General features: G+C 46.5%; 2 protein-coding genes across 8 annotated transcripts in view; one reads left to right on the plus strand and one right to left on the minus strand.

Moving 5' to 3' along the window:
• C9H1orf109 (chromosome 9 C1orf109 homolog) overlaps positions 1-1,541 on the minus strand; it is a 40,930-nt gene extending 39,389 nt beyond the window's left edge. For all 7 annotated transcript variants that reach the window (XR_004423890.1, XM_033114893.1, XM_033114898.1 and 4 more), the window contains exons 1-2: positions 1,293-1,541; positions 828-1,105 (exon numbers count right to left, since the gene is read on the minus strand). Coding sequence is in view for 6 of the 7 variants with exons in the window: in XM_033114893.1 (XP_032970784.1) it covers positions 828-1,102 (275 nt within the window). In the remaining variant the exon portion in view is untranslated. The remainder of the gene's footprint in view (positions 1-827; positions 1,106-1,292) is intronic.
• Positions 1,542-1,716: 175 nt separating this feature from the next.
• CDCA8 (cell division cycle associated 8) lies at positions 1,717-18,095 on the plus strand. The gene is made up of 11 exons (XM_033115879.1): positions 1,717-1,819; positions 1,985-2,097; positions 2,234-2,362; positions 5,060-5,100; positions 9,199-9,271; positions 11,018-11,094; positions 12,523-12,587; positions 13,462-13,557; positions 14,713-14,839; positions 15,599-15,685; positions 16,794-18,095. The coding sequence occupies exons 2-11, from the start codon at positions 2,001-2,003 to the stop codon at positions 16,836-16,838; spliced, it is 837 nt and encodes a 278-aa protein (XP_032971770.1). The 5' UTR covers positions 1,717-1,819; positions 1,985-2,000; the 3' UTR covers positions 16,839-18,095.
• The last annotated feature ends 3,047 nt before the right edge of the window (positions 18,096-21,142 follow it).

Below are 21,142 nucleotides of genomic sequence, written 5' to 3' on the forward strand. Positions count from 1 at the left end.
GCTTCAAGTTGTTGTCCTTTCAGTCTTAGTTGTGGAGGGCGCAGCTCAGCTCTGGGTCTAGTTGCAGGGGGCGCAGCCCACCATCCCGTGCGGGAGTCGAACCAGCAACTTTGTGGTTGAGAGGACGCGCTCCAACCAACTGAGCCATCTGGGAGCTCAGGGGCAGCTCAGCTCAAGGTGCCGTGTTCAATCTTAGTTGCAGGGGGCGCTGCCCACCATCCCTTGGGGGACTTGAGGCGTTGAACCGGCAACCTTGTGGCTGAGAGCCCACTGGCCCATGTGGGAATCGAACCAGCAGCCTTCGGAGTTAGGAGCACGGAGCTCCAACCACCTGAGCCACCGGGCAGGCCCAAAAATGGCTTTTTGACAGAGGTCCCACTGCAACGGATGCAAAGGATTAAGGTTGAGACACCTCCAAATGCCATGCTCTCAGTAAAGAGAAAAACACTCTCCTGACTGATCCTAGCCACTTACGGAACACCCGGTGGAGCCGGCCCAGTGGCTCAGGAGGTTGGAGCTCCGTGCTCCTAATGCCAAAGGCTGTCGGTTGGATCCCCACATGGGCCAGTGGGCTCTCCACCACAAGGCTGACAGCTCCACTCCTCAACTCCAGCAAGGGATGGTGGGCTCCGCCCCTTGCGACTAGCAAACCCGGCAACTGGACCTGGAGCTGAGCTGCGCCCTCCACAACTAAGACTGAAAGGACAACAACTTGACTTGGAAAAGGCCCTGGAAATACACTCCATTCCCCTTCCCCAATAAAATCTTTAAAAATAAAATAAAATAAATAAAATTCCGCCAAGAAAGAGCGCTATGGAGCCTCTTACAACTTCTCCCCTAGCTTGTCCAGGACGGTGTCACCAGCCTCCAGCTGCTTGCGCCTCAGCCGCTCCTGTAAGTCTGGGAAGGCCCGAAGGGACGGCACATCCTGAAAGCGCAGATTCTGCGCCGCCTGCAGCTGCTCCGCCAAATTGCTGAGGGAGGCCAGGAGGGGCTGGCAGTCCCTCAGAGAGCCCTGCCACAGGCCCTGCTGCTCCTCCACCACGGGAAAGCACTTCTTCAGGGCCTCCTGTACAGCAAGCAATGGTCGGTCCTGAGTCATCTTCTGTTGAAAAAAAAACAACAGAGGAAAACAAAAAAAAAACAGTATTTGGGTCCCAGGTCGGTAGAAGTACCGGATCAAGGCTGGGAATTATTTCCGTTCTCAATGAGTTTCAACTAAACTAGGGTTTCCTCAGGTAGGGCTGTCTATCCCTTCCGACAGGAGCTTCTGGTGCGAGGCCCTGTCTTACCTTCAAGGGGCTCTTGGAAAGCAGGGCCCTCGTCTCCCACCTCGGGAAAGGTTTCTCGACTATCCCTCGAAGGAGGCTCTTTTGGGGCTAAGACAATCCGCTGTTGCCGACAGCGGATTCCGAACCGGGAATCTTGTCTCCTCTCCTTGAGACTGCTGGCTCCTTTCCTTAAACCATAAGGAAAACTTAAAGCTAAAGCCATCCAAGTTTGAGGACCCGCCAGAGCAGCCAGCCTGCGCCCGCAGTTTCTCTGCGCATGCCCCAATGCAACTAAGTCGAGAAAATATGTCGTGTGACCGCAATGCTTTCTGGGTGCTGTAGTTCTACGTGTGAGCTGGCCGCCTGATTGTGGAGCTTCCTTGTGATTGGACGTTGTGGACCCTCCTTCTAAGACCGCGACTTCTCATTCGTCAGCCTGTGGCAGTTTGAATTTGGTGACGGCGGTCGCACGTTCTGTTGGCCACTGAACCGCTCCCTCTGAGCATCAGCAGCGACGTTTTCCTCAGTCCTTGTTTTGAGACCCGCAGGTACGATACTCGTAACTCCTTTCGCTCAGGCCCCGAAGGGCAGCCCTCCCCACCCCACACTAACCCCCTGGGGTGCCCGTCCTGTCCCGCCCCTTCGCGGCCCCCTTACTTAACTTTCCCATCTCCGCTGCTGACCCCTGTGGCTGGATCCCCCGCTCCCTACAGCCTCCACCGAAGCGCCATGGCTCCGGCTAGGAAGGGTAGCAGTCGGGTAACCAAGACCAACTCGTTACGGAGCCGGAAGCTCGCCTCCTTTCTTAAGGACTTCGATCGTGAAGGTAAGGGGCGGAGTCGGTGTTGTCGCGACTACCTGGGACAATCGCGGGGTGCTAGCGGATTGGGCCGCAGACCACGGATTCACGGTCCATTCACCCGCCCGATGACCCGTGTTCTGTTGACTTTGCCCCCTCACAGTGCAAATACGATCCAAGCAAATTCAGTCGGACAGGCAGAACCTCCTCAAGGAGATGGATAACTTGTACAACATCGAGATCCTGCGGCTCCCCAAGGCGCTGCGCGAGATGAACTGGCTCGACTACTTCGGTAAGAGCTGCTCGAGTTCCCTGAGGCCTCGGCCTTGAGCCCCTCTGTGGTTACCGTGACAGCCTTCCCGTTAGGCCTTCCCTGATAACTACAGGAAATTGCAGCCCCACTCCCTATCGCACTTCCCTGCTTTTTTTTCCTCCGTAGCACTTAACCGTCATTTACCCCTGCGGGTAGTCAAATGTTTCCTCTAAAAGACCAGGCAGTAAATATCTCAGGCTTTCTGGGCCAGAGACTTCTCCGTCCAACTACTCAGCTCTGCTGTTACATTTCCAACAGAGCTGTAATGAATGGGCATGGCAGTGTTAAATAAAACTTATTTATGGACACACTGATATATATTTTATCCAACAACTTACAAATGAATGAATGAATTAATGACTTGGTTTGTTACCAGAGCTCAGATGAAAGTTATACGATGCTTTCTGAAGCTTATGGGAATTGCCAATTTAAAAAGGGCAAATCAATTTGTGAAGTGCAAGTACCTAAGAGTTTTCCTGGCCAGAGAAAAATCCCAACCTGTACCCTATCCCCTTGTTAAATGTCCAAGGAAATGCAAGAGATTGTCCTTTTTGCTGGGTTACCCTTACTTTTTCTTTTTTTTATTATTAATTACTCAGTATTTAGCCTCCTTCCTGGATAGAAATGCATACTCTGCTCAAATAGTATTTTAATGATCTTGTTGGCTTGCCTTTTTATTTATTAATCTATTTGTTTGCACATTTCTATAAATATTCATTGAGTATGTGTTAGTCCCAATGCTAGGTGCTAAAGATGCATTGGGAGCAGTGGCTGGTTAGCTCAGGTGGTTAGAGCATGGTGCTGGTAGCACCAAGGTTGCCAGTTTGATCCCTGCATGGGCCACTATGAGCTGCGCCCTCCTTAAAAAAACTTAAATTTAATTTTAAAATAGATAAATAAATAAAGGTGCATTGGGGAATAATAACAGACATTGTCCCTGCTCTCAGGAACTTACAAGTTAGTAGAGAAGAATCATTTAAAAAATTCACACAATTATATAATTAAAGTTATGAGTACTACAAAAGAGATAGAATATAGTGGTCAGTAAGCACATTTATGTAGTGCATCCTATGCCAGACAGACATTTACCAAGTGTTTTACATGTACAGTAAGCCCTCAATATCAATAGGTTCTTGGAAACTGCAACTTTAAGTGAAACAACATATAACAGAATCAATTTTACCATAGGCTGATATAAACAAAAGTTAAGCTCCTATGGCATATTTATGGTCACAAAAAACATCACCAAATTTCTAACTAAAGACCCAACACTTCTAATATTAAACATTGAAATAAGTGTGACTTCTACATGTATTGAAGAAAGATTAATAAAAACAAGTAAGAATTATTTTCTAACCCACTTATTCCAGTTCACGATCACAGGTGGCTGGAGTCTCTTATGGCACAAGGCAGGAAGGGACCGACCTGGACAGGACGCCCTTCCATCGCAGGGCCGCTCACTCCCACCCCCAAACTCACTCAGACTGGGACAGTTCATCCCAATGTACCTCACGTGCATAACTTTGGGATGTGGGGGGAAACTGGAGAATCCAGAGAAAACCTACACAGATATGGAGAGAATGTGTCAACTCCACACAGACAGTAGCCCTGGACCGGAATTGGTTTTTTTCTCTCATCCACATTATAATGAAATGATGTTGAATGGAACCACGTTATTCGAGGAGCTGCTGTATTAACTAATGTTATCCTCATAACAACCTATTAATAGTATCCCCATTTTATAGATAACAAGTTCAGGGCCCAGAAACATTGGTTACTTTGCTCAAGATCTGATGAGCTGGTGAGTGACAGAGTCTATCTGGATATGGCATGTTCTGGTTCCAAAGCCTGAGTTCTTAACTGTCATACAGGACACTACCGTGTTTCCCCGAAAATGAGACCTAGCGGGACCATCTGCTCTAACGCGTCTTGGAGCAAAAATCAATATAAGACTTGGTATTATATTATATTGTATTATATAAGACCCGGTCTTATATTAAAATAAGACCGGGTCTTATATTAATTTTTGCTCCAAAAGATGCATTAGAGCTGATGGCCCAGCTAGGTCTTATTTTCGGGGAAACATGGTACATACAAGAGTTTCTAGCAGGAGAACCTAACCTAACTTTATTCTACATCTAAGCTTGCACAGACCTCTTCATTCAACACTCATTTACTACATACCTACTATGTGTCATGTTTTTGCTAGAAACTATGGATATTATCCCTGTCCTCAAGGAATTCAGTTCAAGATGGGGTGGACACTTAAACCTCTTTGAGTAGTTGTTGGGTATGGTGACAATGAATAACTCAGCACTTCGCAGTAATCTGCTGTAATAGAAAAATAAACAGTTTTGGGTTTGAGCTGAGTTTTGAAGGATGAATTAGACATTTGTTGGGTCCGAGGAGTATTTGGGGCAGAGGAAATGATAAGTACCAGGCCACTGAGTCATGAGACACGGTGGCACATTTGGGAATAACAGGAACTTGGCTGTGGTGGAACATGGAGTAGGGAGGGGTCAAGCCTGGAGCAAGACTGGACTAGATTACGAAGGTCCTTGCTTGTTGGACCAAGGGCTTAATCCGGTCCAGTTTTAGAAAGATAACTAGTCCCATTAGGGAAGATGATTTATTGTTAAAATCTGATAGTAACTAAACAAAATGTTCTTTTTAAAGCCCTGGGAGGAAACAAGCAGGCCCTGGAAGAGGCAGCAACAGTAAGTGACTTGTCCTATTTTGGAACTGTTGGTTGTTGTTTTTTTAAGTTGGTTCTGCTCACAAAATCCAACTAGTGGATGCTTACTCCAGAAGAGGTTCCATAGGGGACATTATCTGTTTATGTCAACCAAAAAATCACAGTTGTTAAATGCTGAGTTTCAGATGGAGCTCATATATGATAGTTTCAAGCCCTATGAAGGGAGGCAGTTCTGTTTCTGGCAGGTTCTTTATAGTGCTTTGCTCTGACCTCTTCAGGAAAAGTAAAAAGCCTCAAGTCCAAGCTCCTTCAAGCCCCTGGGTCATAAAATGGTAACCGAAACCTGCTAGGTGACAAAGACTGTTGCTTTATTCTGTCTTGCTATAGAAGTTGTGCTCTTGCTTGGGACTCTCAGGATTCCCTACCCCCTTTCACTTCCTTCCTCCCAGCATCAATAGCAGGGCTGAAGACAGTAAGGTGGGAGGCAAAATAGTTAAATTTGTACTGTCCAGTACAGTAGCCACCAGCCACATGTAGCTATTTAAATTAATTTAAATTAATTAATAAAATAAAAAATACAGTTCCTCAGACACACTAGGTACATTTCAAATGTTTAGAAGCCACATGTGACTAGTGGCTACCATATTGGACAGCTCAGAAATGAACATTTCTGCCCTGGCAGAAAGTTCTATTGGACAATGTGGGGAGCTGGTCCATAAATGGGTTTCACAGGGACCCGAGGCATTCTAAAATCATTCATGAGCAATGTGTATGTGTAAATCCATTTGTGTATCTTTCTGGGGGAAAAATTATTATAGCCTTCATCAGATTTACAAAGTGAACCAAAAAATCTACATCCTTCTCTGAGTTCATTAGGATCATTGTAATCTCAGGATTTTGAAGTGATCTGAGTATAAAGGGTAGCACTAAATAGTGCATCTCCACCAGCCTCAGAAGTTAAAGATACTTAGGAGCCAGTTGTTCAATCAGGAAAAAATTCGAGAGTTTGGGGGTAAATATTGTAGGAGAGGGGTGGGAGATAACTGAAAAATAAAAATAAGAACTAGTAAAACATTTTTGGTCCATGCTTTCTCTTTCTTTGTTATATGTTCCCCCCACATACACATTCAGATCTAATGTTTCAAAAGACTTACTTCTGAGATGATTTATACTCATTACTAGCTAATGCATCACCCTCTTTAGAACTACAAATCAGAACTTCTAATGATAGCCAGTGTCACCACACCAAGTCAAGAGAATATTAGCCTTAGTTAATATGATTTCAAACCCAGGAAAGGAATGATACTTTAGTACTTACTATAGCTCTTAATGGTTGAGTGTGTGGGGGGTTCCCAAGATGACTTCCAGGATTTGTAATTTTCACTAGGAGGACACTCAGGGTTCAGCATATGTGGTAGCCCCCCTTATCCACGGGGGTTACGTTCCAAGACCCCCAGCCTGAAACTATGGATACTACCATGTTTCCCCAAAAATAAGACCTAGCTGGACAATCAGCTCTAACGCATCTTTTGGAGCAAAAATTAATATAAGACCAGGTATTATATTATATTATACTATACTATACTATACTAATATTATATTGTATTATATTATATTATATGTTATAGACCCGGTCTTATAGTAAAATAAGACTGGGTCTTATATTAAAATAAGACCTAGCTGGACAATCAGCTCTAATGCATCTTTTGGAGCAAAAATTAATATAAGACCAGATCTTAAATAAGATATAAGATCTGGTCTTATATTATAGTAAAATAAGACTGCGTCTTACTTTTTGCTCCAAACGACGCATTAAAGCTGATTGTCCGGCTAGGTCTTATTTTCAGGGAAACACGGTACTGAACTCTACAGAGGGTGCCGAAAAAATGTATACACATTTTAAGAAGGGAAAACTGTATTTAAAATTGTAATACTCAATATATACTGATAACAAAAGATGAATACAAGTCACGTTTGACCTCTGCAATTACAACAGGTACTCAAAATGGTTACCATCAGTGTCCAGACACTTCTGATTACGGCAAACTACTGCTTGAGCAACATTGACCAAAGTGTCCACTTGTATACCTTTTTTTGGCACCCCCGGTACATATTACTGTTTTTTCCCTCTACATACATACCTATGATAAAGTTTAATTTGTAAATTAGGCACATTAAGAGATTAACAACAATAACTAATAATAAAATGGAACAATTATAACAACTGTAATCAAAGTTCGGTGCATGTGGTCTCTCAAAATATACTGTACTCACCTTTTCACTTGAAGCACCTTACGGCTTCTCTTTGGCATATCCAAATTGCCAACATCACTCTTGTGCTTTGGGGCCTTTCTGAAGTAAAATAAGGGTTACCTGAACACAAGCGCTGTGATACCATCACTGAGACGGTTACTGAGTGACTAAAGGACAGGTGGCATATGCAGCGTGGACATGCTGGACAAAGTCATGATCTGGTGGGATGTCGTCATGCCACTCAGAACAGTGTGCAACTGAAAACTTAGGATTTTCTGTTGACTATTTCGGACTGTGGTTGACCATGGGTAACTGAAACCATGGATAAGGGGGGACTGCTGTAGTCATACTCTGCTATGGTTTGTAACAGTGAAAGGAGACAGAAGATAAGCAGAGGGAACAGGTGGATGGGGCAAAGTCCAGAGGAAACCAGGCGCAAGCTTCCAAGAGTCCTTTCCCAGTAGAGGCACACAGGACACGCTGAATTTAACACACGTGGACTGTAATCTACTAGAAAAGCTCCTTAGAGACTCACTGCCCAGGGTGTTCACTGGGGCCTGGTCACTCAGGCATCTCCTCCCAGCACATACCACAATCGCAGACTCCCAGAAAGAAAGCAGGGGTTCAGCATAAACCACATTGTCTGTACGAATCTTAGGCAGAGCGAGCCGCTCTTACCAGGGGACAGTGGGGACTGGGAAATCCAAGTTCCAGTGCCGGGCACGGCCAGCCATGTAAACAGGTCTTTCCACAGCTATCACTCTTAGGCTGGTTAACTCGTCTGCACATTAGGTGACCAGTGGCAGGCCCTGCCACCAGTGATACCTTTATAACATGCCAGTTGTTCCTAGAGATGGCAGAAAGCTGGCCACCACTTTCTGCTCCATCAGCCATTTCAGACATCACTAATCTATTCCAGTACTGTTTCTTGGTAAGCCCGGACAGCCTCAGAATCCGTCTCTGAGCACTCCATGTACCAATCCAGAGATGAAACCTGTGTCATTCGTAGTCTGTGAAAACTATTCTGATATTTACTCCTGCCCTATGAAGAAAGGCCTACAAATTATGCCTGCACTTGGCTATTCCCAGACATGTAGGTGGTCACCGCTGTGAAGTTTAATTAGAACGGTCACTGGGAGCCTTGTTGAAAGGCCCAGGAGTATCTTATGGACCCTCTAGACTTAAAAAGAGAAAAATGAGAAGTCTGACACAGTACCAAGGGCCATTAGGAACTTGTATTTGCTTATGGAATGGAAACGAGCAACTGCTTTGGAAAGTAATTTGGCATAATATCGAGGCTGAACATTTGTGTACCCTAAAACCCTGTCATGCCCGACCTCTAAGTATACAGCCAAGAGAAAACGTACATGTGTGTCAGATATATGTAATGACAGTTCAAAGTAGCAATGTTTGTAATAGCAAATGTCTGGACAGGATATTGAACAAATCCACATGGTGGGATATTATATAGCAGTGAAAAAAGATTAACTACAGACACAAACAGTGGTCAGAAACAAAACCAAACAAAATATTGTTTAAGCACATGTATATTTGTGAACATACACACACTTTTAAGCAAATGGGATGATAGTGGTTTTCTCAGGAGAATGACAGAGTCAGGAGACTCGTCACCTTTGGAGGAGAGACAAGGAAATTGAAAGGGAAAAATACATAGCTAGGAGCAAGTCATTGGCAATGTTTTGGGTCTTGGGTTTTATGGTGGGTTTATGGGAATTTATTATACTGTGTTATAAGTAACGTAATAATCTTTTGTATGTATCAAATAATATGTTTTTTAAAGTAATTGTTTTTCATCTTAAAATATTGTTCCTCATATTTGATGGAATATGCCTGGTGTTTGTTACAGGCTGACCTGGATATGACAGAAATAAACAAACTAACAGCAGAAGCTATTCAGACACCCCTGAAATCTGCCAGAAGTGAGTACTTTTTAAAATCCCTTGTTGAACCAAGCGAGTTGCAGCCCAGGGTGGTTGGCTTGCTGCTCAGGGAGGCCTCACTGATGGAGCCTCTTCCCTCCAAGGGCCTCAGTCTTATAAATGGAACAATTGGATTTTGGCTGCTGCATTCATGTAGTTGTATGGAGGACTGAACTAACCTAACTCTGCTGACTGATGTGTGAGCAAAAGTGAAAGGACTAAAAACAAAAGCTGTGCTGGAAAAACCAAACATGTTACCTGCTTGCTTCCCCTGAGTTGGAGAGGTTAGCAAGATTGAGAGGTGTTACAAGACATAGCCATACAATCTGTGCCTCTCCCTGATTGATCAGAAGGGCTGAGAGAATTGTAAAAGGACTAACTTTCTCAACATGTAATTCAGTGTTACTTGATTCAGTGACCCATCCGTGTAAAATTCACATACACACCCCACACTCTGAGAAACACTTACAGGGAAAGTTTTAGGGGAAGCATGGAGTCAGGCCAGGATGGGCTCTCTTATGGACTTAATGTCACTGTCACCATCTTTGGTAACTCAGTGCATCCAACTCTTGTGAGGCCATCCATGGTTTCTGGGCTGCCCACTCAGGCGACCCGCTCCACTGGGCAGGGCCAGAAACACGGTCCTGTTCTTCCTCCCACTTCCCCTCCGTCAGCAATGGCTTGTATTGTGAAGAAAGCATGGGGAGATTGTTCACTTTCCTAGTGCCAGATCCCAATCCTGCCTCCCTGAGGTTATGGTGTAATTGGACTTGGGTGTTCCCAGAGTGCCCCTCAGCCACGTATTTACAACCTGTTGGGTCACTTTGTAGTATTTCTACGTTTAGGTAATATGAGTTTCTCTTTTGAGTCCTACCGATTTTGCTTACTTGCTGTGCGTTGTGGGAGTCTTCTGATTTCACCCGAGAACTGAACACACCAGAACCAATGTCAACAAGCAGGGAAAATGGTTTTGTGCCCTCTTGCCCACTGTCTTTCACTGCATTGTAAGCTATTTTTTAATGTAAATATAATTATATTCTTATTTAATATGTCAGGGGAGAAAAAAGCTTAAAAGTCATTTAGTCTGATCTCTCCCCCCGTAATTAAGTGCAGAATTTTCTCTTCAGAATCCCTGTTTAGGACTGTCTAGCTCCTAGCTGTACATATTTAGCAGTGAGACACCTGCTACGTTTCCTCGTGGCATCTACATAAATAATAGTTTATTATAGCAGATAATTATACTTATTACAATGTGTCTAGTACTGTCCAAGGGGCTTACATTCATTCATCACATAAATAGATAGACATTTATAAGGACACGTGTAGGGTTTGAGGATAAAAATAACAAAGACCCTGTTCTTCTAGATCTCATCATATACAGATCTCATCATATCCCTACTAAGTGCCTCCTTCCTTTTATAGATGAGGGAACCGAGGCACCACCATGAAGCCATGTGACGTAGTTAGTGGGAGGGCCAGTCCTCAAGCTTACGTCTGTCCATCTCCAGAGTGTGCACGCTTAGTCACAGGGCTGGGCTGCCCGGACAAGGCATCATACGGGGTTTCTTAACCACTCTGGTTAGTTTCCTTGGTCTAAATCCTCATTTTTTAAAAAACCATCTTTATATTGGGTCTATTTCTTGATTACAGCCTAAGATTGCCTAAGTTTTATTTCCTGTAAGAAATGTGAATGCATAAAAGTTTATTCTCGTGAGAAATACCACTCTGTTAAACTCTTTCTTACAGCACGAAAGGTAATACAAGTGGATGAAATGATAGTGGAAGAAGAAGAAAAAAAAAATAAGAAACCTCAAACGGCAAGAGTAAGTAGGTACTCAGATTCAGGGCTGTGGACTGACAGATGAGGAAATACTTAAAATACAATGTTGCCTTCCCAGAGTTCAGGTTAGTAGACAAGACACCACTTAACATGGCTAATAAAAGTGACCACAGAAGAGTGTACAAAGTGTGTAGAACATAGAAGAGGAAGCTATTAGGTCTTACCTACCCCTTAGGACACAGCTAGGCCTTCAGGCCTTTAAGGTGAGTGAGATTTCATCAGCTGGAAAGAAAGGGGAGGGAATTCCCAGAGGAGCTATGAAAGTGGCCCTCTAAGGAACAGGGCACAGTTTGGGATGGCGGGGATATAAGCTCTGAGGGTAACCTGGGTAGAGGAGGGGCCAGGTAATGCCTGGGCTTGTGCGCCAAGCGCAGGCGTTTCAGTTTCCTCAGGTAGGTGATGGGAGTGAGAAGGGACAGGACCAGATCAGTATTTCAGAATAGTGTGCAGGATAAATGGGAGAGGGGAAAAACGAGACAAGGACACCAGTTGGGAAGTGATTGTAATTCTTGAACTGAGGCTCTAACTGACCCTATAAAAAGAGATCGTTTTGAGATAAGATTTAAAAGGGAGAACGGGCAAGATTGGTGGAGGAAAGGAGGAGCCAGCAATGACTACATGATTTCTAGCTTCGGCGACTGCCATCCGGTGGGATGTGGGACAGAGAAGGAACAGTGGTGCCGCTGAGGGAAAGGGGAGCAGTTCATGTGTCAACTGTCGGCACGCTGAGTGTTTAATACTTTCCGGGACATCTAGCCTAGACAGAAATTTCAGCCTGGAGCTTAGAGAGGAGGAGGAGGAGGAGGCGGAGAATGGAAGCTGACTCCCAGATCTTCAGGAGTTTGTCCCAGTGTGGGAGTCGATGAGGCGCAGGGAAAGCGTGGAGAGGGGGCTGAGGGGAGAGAGAAAGAGGAGCTTGTGAGGCAGACTGCAGAGGGACAGCAGAGAAGCAGGGAAGGGGGGTCAATCTTGGAAGGTAAGGGAGGAGGGAATTGTCAGAAGATGAGGAGAAACCCTTGTCAGTTACCTCCAGAGGACTCAGGAAGGGTGAGGACTGCCGAGGGTTCCTTGGATTGGGCCCCTGGGATACCCAATCCAAGGATGACCTTTGTGGTTGGTACACTTTATGTAAAGGTGGGGACGGGTGGGGTGTCCAGCCAGGCTACAATCAGTTCAGAAGGGATTTACCCTTAACCTTGGCCAAAAGCCTCTACTATTTTGAAGACCAAGCCAAGTATAAGTTCTTAGTTGATCAATTACGTTGAATTATTTAAGTCCCTGAATTCTGCGAGATAACCTTCTTATGTTCAATATTAGTTTTCTTTTCCAGAGCTGGTCCCCCTCTCCCTTATCTTTCTCCTTTGTGGGCCAGGCTTTTTGTAACCTCAGTGTCATTTCATTGTGACTTCAGGTCAAAAGGTGTCCTCCATCCAGGAAGAGAACGCAGTCCATACAGGGAAAAGGCAAAAGCAAAAGGTAATGGGTTTTCCAAATTCAGCTGTGTGTTGTTGGTTTTATTGAAGAGCCACATTCATGGCAGTGAAAGGAGGTGAAGGGGCTTTTGTGACTCGTGTTCTAGTAGAGCTTAAAGTCATCAAATCCTAGAGTGTGTGAACTGGAGGGCCTCTAGAAATGATCTGACCCAAGCCCGCCTCCAGTTCTTCTGCCCACGTTCTCTTTCCTCCCCGCACTTTTTAAAACATGCAAACAGGGAGCATGTGGCCCAGAAACATGGGAAGTGCTGCATATTTTTTTTAGTTGCCTAACAGTCTATATGCAGAGCTACCCCACGGCCAGTCACAAAGTGGCTGTCACTTACCACTAGTTCCTTGAAATGTCCCTCCTAGTCTTGCTAAATAATCACCATGGGCTTCACCTAATTCTGCTCAGGAGTGGGAGCTACATCTCACACGTAGGAAAATCGTCATGGGAGGCGGGTGTCTGTGAAGGAGTAGACTCCTCTCGGTTCTCCCTGAGTAGTGGTGACCGCCTAGCAAGAGGACAGCAACTCCAGCTGGGGGGCCTACAGCTCTTGAGAGGCTGTCTCCTGCCTCTCGTTCCATTAGCTTGATTGAGAAGTCAGATTCTGGAGGCAGACTGCTTGGGTTCCAAGTTCTGGACCTCTCCTAATTGGCTGTTATCTTGGGCAAGTTGTGTAAAGGCAATCAGCTTCTGTATCTGTAAGTGGGTATAATAATGGTGCTTTTTGTAGGGTTGTTAGAAGGGTTACGTGAGTTTATGTAGGCGGCCAGGACAGTAGCTGACAAGGTCTGTGCTGAGTGTTACCTGCCTCTGCTGCTGCTGTCATTGACCTGAGCTGGTGCACCTAATGGCCATTTCTTACCTGTAGGTCAAGCAATTATAACACTGTTACCCCAGCTGTGGGCCGAATGGAGTTGTCTATGGTGAAACCAACTCCAGGCGTGACACCCAGATTTGACTCAAGGTGAGTATTGAGAGCAATGCTTGGATTTTGGTGGGAGCCCAACATTTACCATTAGTCTGGAAAAGGTGTTTAAGAAAATACTCCTGACTCCCTCTCCGGGGGAAGCCCTCAGAGGAGGGTCATCATCTGGGCCTCCCTCGGGTGCAGGTTCATCTGTTTTCAGCAACAAAATGATTATCTGATGAGAGGGAGAACATGCCGTCCCTGGTGACGAGGAGGCCTCTAGTGACTTTTGGTCCTTCTGATTCTGAGCCAAAGTTTTGGAGGTAGGTAGGTAGGTAGTTAGTTCGTTCGTTAGGTTAGTGGATAGGCATTCTCCTATACCCTTGGTGAAAACTGACACCACCTTTTGGAAGACGAGTGTACAAAAGAAGTTCTTGCAGCAGAAGTTCATCCCTCCCATAAGCTGGTCAGCTAAACAGGACATGCTGTACAGCCAGATAAAAAGAACTTGATCCGTATGTGCTGCTCGGAGAGGAGCGTCAGGATTACAAGCATCTCCAAGCTGTCGTAACAGGCTGTCCCAGACAACCCCATTTGCTTTCAGACTCAGCATGTTTCTGGAAGGATGCATAAAGAATTGAAAGTGCTTATCTCTGGGGTGGAGAGAGTGAGGACTCAACTTCTATTTTATTTCCCAGTCTTCTTTGTTTTGGGGTATGTGTTTTTTCCCCACACGAGTATACAGCAAAGGACATTTAGGGGAAAATAGGTAGGAGCATTTTAACTATCTTGAGAAAGTTAGTTTGGGAATTAATACAATGGTATAATCTCTAAATTGTCCTCCTTTGATCCTCTTGAAGCACTGAGCTACTCCCGGAAATACATTAACCATAGTTTATTTCTGGCTTTGTGGATGGATGGATGGATGGATGGATGACTGACATTCATATGGAACTTTTGACCTAAAATTTACATAGATAAGAGTTAACTGTTGCTAGATGTATGTTTGATAATTACAACCTCCCTTCTCCAGCTGTGTTTAGTCATTACTGCTTAGAAAGACTTTTCCCCCTAAATTTAGAACTTGCCTTCTTAGGAATGTGTGATTTGAAAACTGCAGCTTGAGGCCAAATGGAGTTCATCAAGGGCTCGTAGAGCCTGGAGTCCTGGACTCTGCCAAGCCATCTTTACAGAGATTTTCCCACTTTATAGGGTCTTCAAGACCCCAGGCCTGCGTACTCCAGCAGCCCGAGAGCGGATTTACAACATCTCAATGAATGGCAGCCCTCTTGCCGACAGCAAAGAGATCTTCCTGACTGTGCCAGTGGGAGATGGAGAGGTAAGTGGAGAGGGGGAAGCCGGGCCACCGCGTGCTGCCTAGTCAGCATTGCTTTGCCTGGTCTGTCACCCACTTCCTTCCCCCAAAGTCCTGGTTGTACGACTCCTGGGCTCCACATTTACACAGGACTCAGAACCCAGTTTTCTCTCCCAGGTTAGAGGCCCAACTAGGAAGGTCCTTGCCAGCCATGGCTTCCATTTGTTCGTCAGCTAATGTTTGTGCACCTGTCTTGCAGCAGGTCCAAGATGTAGAAAACGTTCCTGCCCTTGAAAAGCAGTTCAGTAGTCAGATAGGCTCCCAGTTAATGATAGCATCACTGTGTGGCGTGTGCAGTAACGGAAATCTTAAAGGGAGTGCGGGGGGGGGGGGCACCAGCAGGCTGTGCGCGTCGTCTGAAAGGGGGAGCACCAGCTGTCTCTTCCCCTTTGTCTAACTGAGAGGTTCGGAAGCAGGCTGAGTACAGCAAGCTGCTGACCTCACCACCTGGGAGGGAGGGTGCTTCATCTCAGATGTGTGGTCTGCAGGGCATTTCTAAGCTGATGTGCATGCCCTGGCACCGGGTGATGCAGCCACTGGCCAGTCCAAAGCACTGATGTCACGGTCTCCTTAGAGACACAGTGACAGCCTGGGTCCTGTCTGCCTTGCCTCATCTGCCCAAGTGCAGGACACCAAGGGGACCCCCTGGGGCGCACTGGGCTGCTGGAGGGACGTTCCTGCCCTGAGGGACATGCCAATCGAACCCCTCTGCCCTCCACACAGAGCATGCGGCTGTTGGCCAGTGAGTTGCAGAGGGTTGACATCGCACAGCTGGATCCAGAGGCCTTGGGAAACATTAAGCAGCTCTCCGTAAGTCATATTCATCTCCACACCTAGGATGCCTCCGAGAGCTTTTTGTCTGTGGGGTCTAGGCTAATGCTTTATACCTAACAATTGTATTGCCTTCTTTCCCACGAGGGGTTTTGCCTGTTACCCTACTTACCTAGCAGCAACCCTGTCCCTACTTGATGCTCCGTTTCAGTCCATCCCGGAGTACCTGCCACTGAAGTTGTGCAACAGAATCGAAATTCAGGTAGTTGGTGCCCATGTGTCAGGGCACAGTTGAACTCCAGGACCTGAAACTTCCTCGGAACAGTTCAGGAATGGGGGAGGGGCTCGTTACCAGGAATCCCACAGAATCGAAGAAAGCACAGAACAGCCAGGCCTCGGGGCGGTGGGACTGCCAGCGACGGGAGTTTATGGAGCTCCACACTGGGGCACCAGCCCCTCCAGCATCTTGCTGTCTTGGGTCCCGTGCACTCATTTCTCTTGCACTTTGTCCCTCAGCAGACGCGCTTGGTTCTGCTCTCCCTGAACATTGGTTTATCGTGGCTTTGAGGAGCCACACTTGTAACTCTCTTGCTCCATTGCCTAATACTAACTGCCCAGTTTCTTGTCTTTGTTTAAAATTCTCAAGAGGAGGAATTTAATTGGATCAGCTTTGGTCAGATGGGCTGCTTCCCAGGTCCAGTCTTGGGTGGTGGATGGGAGCACTTAATGCAAACATGGTTGCTGTAGGTCCACCCTTCTGGGGAGCCTGTGAAGGGTTCAGCCTAGGACCAGGGACAAGGGTGCGGCTGCTTTCCCAAACATATCCTCCTAAACGTGGTGAGGTCACACACACACACACACACACACACGCAGCCACCCAATCTGGTGACGTTCATCATCTAGCTGACCTACAGCATTACTCTTCCCAAATTATACCTTCACTGTCTCATTTGAGATGTTCTTTTGTTCAATGAGAAACAGATTCAGAAAGGTGAAATCATTTGTGATACAAATAGAGAATGGAGGGCTGATTCTCTCAGACCTGCCTGACCCCACAGCCAGCGTTTCCTGAGTAGACTACGTGGCTAACTGGGCAAGCATACCCAGTGTCGTCTTCTCTAAGTGACCTGTCTCCTTTTCTTTTTAGAGCCGTCTTGCCCAAATCTGCAGCAGCATACGGACTCACAAATGAGGCTGCTAGTCCAAGAAGCCAAACTTGACAGGATGGATCTTCCGTGGGCATTTCTGGGACCTTCTTCCCTTAAAGCTTATTGTGTGTTTGAGTGTGAAGTTCCAGAGCAAGGAGAGGTGTTCCTCTTGGAGAATTCGGGAAGTGAGGAGACATTGTTCCCCCATCAGTTAAAGTTTTGCTATTCACACCTCCCTCCCAGTCCGGGTGACAAAGACACTGCCTGCTGCGTCCATGCCATGAAAACTTCCTGTCTTCCCAGCCGAGTTCTCCTTTCTGCTCTCAGAGCTGCAGCCTCCTGTTTCCTGTAACTCAGCGCCCTCTTTGCCCTGTCGCAGTCCCAGAGGAGGTGGCGTGGAAGAACCTCATGTTCTGGGGAAGACTGCCTACTCGCCCTCACCACAGAACGCTCTGCATCTGGTGTTTCTCCTCTGTTTGTGCTTGAAGCTGGGAGGTTTGGGCTCAAAGAAGTGAGAGCTCTGGGCCATGAAAGGGCAGCTCCAGAAAGCTGGGAGGAACCATACAAATGCAGGACAGGATGAGTCCCAGCAGTGACCACAGCAGGACATACCTCCCCCTCCCACGGCCATCCCCTCCTCCTGTGGGGGGTACTCAGTGGGGCTTTGGAATTGCATTGCTATGCTCAGTAGTATTTTTTAGGCTGGCTTAGAGAACCATGTTTTGTATTTATCTGTTTATCGAAGACCAAAAATTGGTTTGGAGGCAGTTTCCATGTCTTGCTTCTCTACCTCTCCTGTCAGTGGGAATTTGAATAAGGAATTGTGGGGCTTGGATGAGTCTGGGTTTTTACATGACTGGCACAGAGCAACTCTCTCTAAGCTCTCTGTGGTCCCGTGGCCCCTGCCACGTCTATAGACTTTGCAGAGAGCGCTTCTCTCATGGGCTTCGTGGGTGTAACTGGTGTGGTGGCCTCATTCCACGTGTGGCCTGTGCCCTGGACCAACTGGCACCTCTGCCCCCAAGAAGCACCTGATGTGGTTCAAGAATATGGGAGCTGACAGCACCCCAGGTTTGAGAGCAGTTTTCTCATGTGTGGCTCTTTGCTGTACTGTGTATTATTTTGCTGCATGACCAATCTAGTAATCCAGTCCTGTTTAAGTTGTCTTCTTTTCAGGTTGTTTCATTCTTTCCTAAGACTTTTACATACTGTTTTCCTCAGTAATGGTATCTCTAAGCTGATTTCTTGTAATCAGCTACTGAAAGGTGTCTTTTTTCAATAAATTGTGGGTTTGTTTTTCATCAGTGTTCAGCTTGCCTGTCATCTCCAAGCCGTGCTACCTGGACTAGAGGCAGTGTTGGAGCTGAAGCTGTGAAGGTGGGGGTCTGTGAACAGCGACTTGTCTCACAAGATGTGAAAATCTTACCTCAGGCAGAATCTCTCTGATAGCTGAAGAAAGGGCCCTCACCCCCAAATCCAGGACATAGGTAACCTACCCCAAGAACTTTTCCCCAGTACCTTTGTTCCATGAGCTAGGAGTTTACATCTGGGACCCGGTCAAAACCTCGGTATCTATACTTCACCTAAACAGTCAAGTCTTGGCCAGGAACAAAGCCCGGTCACAAGTAATTCAGTGATCCTGCTTCTCACTTCCCAGAGTTCTGGGGCTCTGGCAGGTCTGCCTTCCCGGAATTCTTTCTACATTGAAAGTGATTAGCATGGAACTCATGGTGGAAGAGAACCTTCTGAGGTCATTACTTAGCCAGGTCACCTGACATTGCCAGTTTATGGAGAAGGACGCTTTGGTCAGTGACAGCGTTTGGAATAAAAGTTACTCATTTAAGTAATTAAGTCCCCAAACCTGAGGCTTCTACCTTTTCCTTTTACCTGGTACAGTGTTAAGAGCCTGACATCAAGGAAACACTTAGGATCCAACATGCTTTACCCAGAACCAGGCTCGCCTTATGTCACTCCATTTGCTCCAGTGCCCAAAGGAACCCAATTGTTGGAAGCGTGTGGTATGTAGTAGGTGCCTAATAAATGCCAATCGTGTGATGAAGAGAGCAGTCCGTTCCATATAAGGGGCTGATTTGGAAGGTAACGAGTTCCCCCTTCCAGGATTTAAAGCTTCGGCTGAACTCAGGGCTGGAATGTTGCAAAGAAAATTTAAACCTTACTGCCCACTTCACAGACATACTTTCACTGTTTGGAGTTTGTTTTTCAAATTAGTTGGTAACAATTTAAAAATTGCGAGGTTTCACAAAAATGATTCTAGCCTCCAAAAATAAGATCTGGCAACACAGGCCACGTCAACTGGAGCCGAGTAGCAGCTTTCTTTGGCCCTTAGAGAACCCTCTTCCCGTTGAAAGCAATGCCTACTAGACTTCCTTTTGTTACCTACCTCATGCCTGTGGGCCATGTACTTTGTACCCACTGCCCCTGTGTATAAAGTAAATAAAAGCAGCTGCTCTGGGTTGAAGGGAGGGTGGGGCCTGGAGTTCAGAACCCTAGAATTTCAATAAACAGGTTCATTGCCCGACAAGCCCCCTGATCGTTCCAAAAGCCCTCCTTGGGGTTTCCTATTGAAAGAATTCCAAATATAATGCCTTACAAAGAGTTAAGTTATTCATAGGAAGAGCTAGTTCCTCGGGAGTGTGTGACAGGATATCACCTAACCGTCATTCGTTCATGGCATCAGACATACCTTTTAGCTCAAAGGAACTACTATTCCCATCACCAACAATGAGTTCGCGATGTGTCCTAATCCCTGAAAAACAAAGTATATCTCAATGTCCACATGTGCACAAACTCTGATAAATGTATTTGCTTTTCCTAATTTTTACACAATGGCAGTTGTTAACCCATACCGAAAAGTGAGCCTGCCATACATACTGAAGATTTAATAGGTAATTCAAGCGGCTTCACAAAAGAGACAACATGAGAGTGACCAATCCGAACCAGGGCCTACACTGAGCTGCCGCTTAACAGGAGTCTGGAACCCAGTTTACTCTGGCTAAGGCGCCTTCTCTTCGCCCTTTCCAGGATTAGGCATTTTCCCAGCCCCTTATCATCCCCACCTGCATCACCTCACCGATTGAACAAGTCCCCTCTCCCCGCAATTTCCTCCCCACCAGCTGTAACCCGCACTTCCTGCCTCCTGCACTTTGCCATCATCTTCCCCTTAGTTGATATTCACATGCATCTATGTAGTTGGCGTTTTCAGATCCTCGGATGATGGAGATGGTGGAGGACACAACATACCCTTGGCACCAAGATACCAGGAAGAGCCCAGCTCCCACCTGCAAATTGTCAGTGCCCACAAGCTCATGCTGCCGTGTCACAATATGCCCAAGAGCCATCAGGATGGAGGCAGATGCCCATCTCCAAAGAAACAACCCCTGCAAATCTGACGCAAAGGTCATCCTGGCAAACCTACTCCTCTCAACTCCTAGCAGTGCCCCAACTGATTTGTCAAGAAGGCGTGTGGTGGTGGAGGAAGAAGGGGCTAGATGGAGCCTCACTTTGGGGGATGTAAGGTGTCTGTAATGGGGAAACAAACTTGGTTTGGGATGTTTAGTTTTTCTGAACGTACACGAGCAATCTTGGTCCAAACATATTCTTGGGGTGAGACTTGAGATACCCATGCTGGGCTCGCAAGATGCTGGGAGGCATCATGAGGTCTCCGTGAACAGAAGGAGTTTCTGACTTCTCTCTGGTGCCCCAAGACCGAGGGAAGGCGTAGAAGGGGGCGGGGACAGCTACTAATATGGGTAGGAAACATCCCGAGGAGACTCGCGGGGTTTTTCTCAAGATACTGACGGACACTCAACGTTACATGACAAAGGTACAAAGAGATTTAGAGAGAGGGCGCCATACAGTAGTAAGTTTTACTCGGTCCTGAGCAGTGTGATGTGAGGAGCTGAGTCCAGAACTCAGTCACCGGTTAATAAGGGCAGCGAACTCACGACCCGGTTTTCCCTGGGGGCCTTCTCACACCTCCCCAGGGACTAGGTCAGGCAAAGCCCTCCACTGCACTCCACCACACCTAGGATTTATCCCTATCGCTGGGCCTTAACTGACTGCCCCATTAGGCAGTGAGGGCTTCACTTCCGAGTAGGTGCGAAGTACATGTTCACCGAATGCGCAGACCCTTGCCAACCAGTCAGCAGCCTCGGTGCCCGGAGAAGTTCATTTCAATTCCCAGCCACATAGTGTATGTCCACCTGGTGCCTCACACCTTGCTAGTATCACTTAGTGGGTGTTTCCTGGGTGCCAGGCACTGTGTTAGGAGTTGGAGGGGGTCCTCCATGCTCTGGCTGTGAGCCCCAAGGGGGCAGACTTCAGCAGA

Source organism: Rhinolophus ferrumequinum, chromosome 9 (assembly GCF_004115265.2).
Source record: "Rhinolophus ferrumequinum isolate MPI-CBG mRhiFer1 chromosome 9, mRhiFer1_v1.p, whole genome shotgun sequence".
Taxonomy (NCBI): domain Eukaryota; kingdom Metazoa; phylum Chordata; class Mammalia; order Chiroptera; family Rhinolophidae; genus Rhinolophus; species Rhinolophus ferrumequinum.

Excerpts from the sequence above, each read along its gene's own strand:
- CDCA8 (XM_033115879.1), top strand. The coding sequence starts at position 2,001 with ATGGCTCCGGCTAGGAAGGGTAGCAGTCGGGTAACCAAGACCAACTCG. Across the intron at positions 11,095-12,522 it reads AGAAACCTCAAACGGCAAGA|GTCAAAAGGTGTCCTCCATC; the intron begins GTAAGTAGGTAC and ends TTGTGACTTCAG. Across the intron at positions 12,588-13,461 it reads GGAAAAGGCAAAAGCAAAAG|GTCAAGCAATTATAACACTG; the intron begins GTAATGGGTTTT and ends TCTTACCTGTAG.